The sequence below is a fragment of the Daktulosphaira vitifoliae genome, unplaced genomic scaffold (genome assembly GCF_025091365.1).
Source record: "Daktulosphaira vitifoliae isolate Bord-2020 unplaced genomic scaffold, ASM2509136v1 Scaffold_2713, whole genome shotgun sequence".
NCBI lineage: Eukaryota > Metazoa > Arthropoda > Insecta > Hemiptera > Phylloxeridae > Daktulosphaira > Daktulosphaira vitifoliae.
Genome location: NW_026102273.1, coordinates 1 through 1,269, shown reverse-complemented (window position 1 = coordinate 1,269; position 1,269 = coordinate 1). Strand labels below are relative to the sequence as shown.

Genomic DNA, 1,269 nt, shown 5'->3' with positions numbered 1-1,269 from the left:
TGCGCACAATGGACCAACAGGTCTGAGTGCATGGGCATTATGTCCACCTCAATAATAACTAAAACTAAAACTAAAACTATTGGGTTATTATTTACCTAAACAGCATAAGTGTAGATAATCCAAAGGAAAATTAGAACTAGTCCTAAGGAATGTATTAATATGAGTGGAGAGTCTCCTGTATGATGTTCTTCCTGTATTTTCTTGCGAAATGAATCATCATTTCTTAAAGTTGCGTTACCTTCAGGAAAACACATACGGTTTTCAATATGACATCCCTCTTCCGTACATTTCTCACAGCCAAAATAAGCCATATGCCCTTTAATACACTTGAGAAATGATCTATTATAATAATTTATAATATTAAATTTTATTTAATTTCTTACCTTATTTTCTATTAAAAAAAAATATACCTGGCTGGTGCATCAGCGAGAAATCCTATTAGCTTGATGATATATATTTTGTCAGTTAATTTTATTCCATTCTTCAAAATAAAGTTAACATCTTCTATTAACTGACTTAAGTACTGTGTAACATCTCCTGGTTTTTTTTTTCCACAATAAATACCAATAACAAATGGAAGTATAGCATCTGTATCTATTTTAAGCCCTCCAATTATAGGCCAAAACTCGTTACATAGTATGGGTATTCCATCTATTGCTATCCATATTTGTAAAATATTCATTTGTTGAAGATGTGTATATTGCAATAATAAATATTTTAAACTCTCAGTTATTCCCAAATGAAAATATTCACCAATTTTTATAACTTTAATAGGTGCAATCCCAGATTTTGGACAATTTAGTAAAGTTCGGGAATCCAATGGAAGGCAATGTAACTCTGTTATGTCTTTGACAGTGTGCAATAAATGCAATAATTCAGTGACTTGGTTTCTTGGTATATTAGCATTTAATACCAAACGAGCTAACTTTTCTTGAAAAGTTATTGTTTCTAAAACTTTAGAACTTTGTGTATCAGGTTTTAATATTATACTGTTTTCATCCTTTTTAAAATAAAAATCTTCAGAAGCTCTATGAGATTCTAAATCTATTTGTTCTATACCTTGTGATGGTTCTATTATCATTTGTTCTAATGTGTTCTGTGAAATATCCTGAGGTGTTATACTTATATACTTTACATCCCTTTGGTTTAGCAACCTTGATTTATTACGCCTCGTTTGGCTTTCATGTGTCATTAATCTTGAGGGAATAAAAGGTTTCTTAGGCATTTTTAGAAATTAAAATAATTTTATATATTTAAATTGACTAAAAA

At 29.7% G+C, this 1,269-nt stretch overlaps 1 protein-coding gene across 1 annotated transcript; it reads right to left on the bottom strand.

Annotated features, from left to right (window-relative positions):
- Positions 1-8: 8 nt before the first annotated feature.
- On the bottom strand, positions 9-1,249 carry LOC126909975 (uncharacterized). Its single transcript, XM_050692380.1, has 2 exons — positions 411-1,249; positions 9-339 (listed from the first exon to the last, which is right to left on the bottom strand). Exons 1-2 carry the CDS (start codon positions 1,223-1,225, stop codon positions 96-98), a joined length of 1,059 nt encoding a protein of 352 aa, XP_050548337.1. The 5' UTR covers positions 1,226-1,249; the 3' UTR covers positions 9-95.
- Between the last annotated feature and the right edge of the window lie 20 nt (positions 1,250-1,269).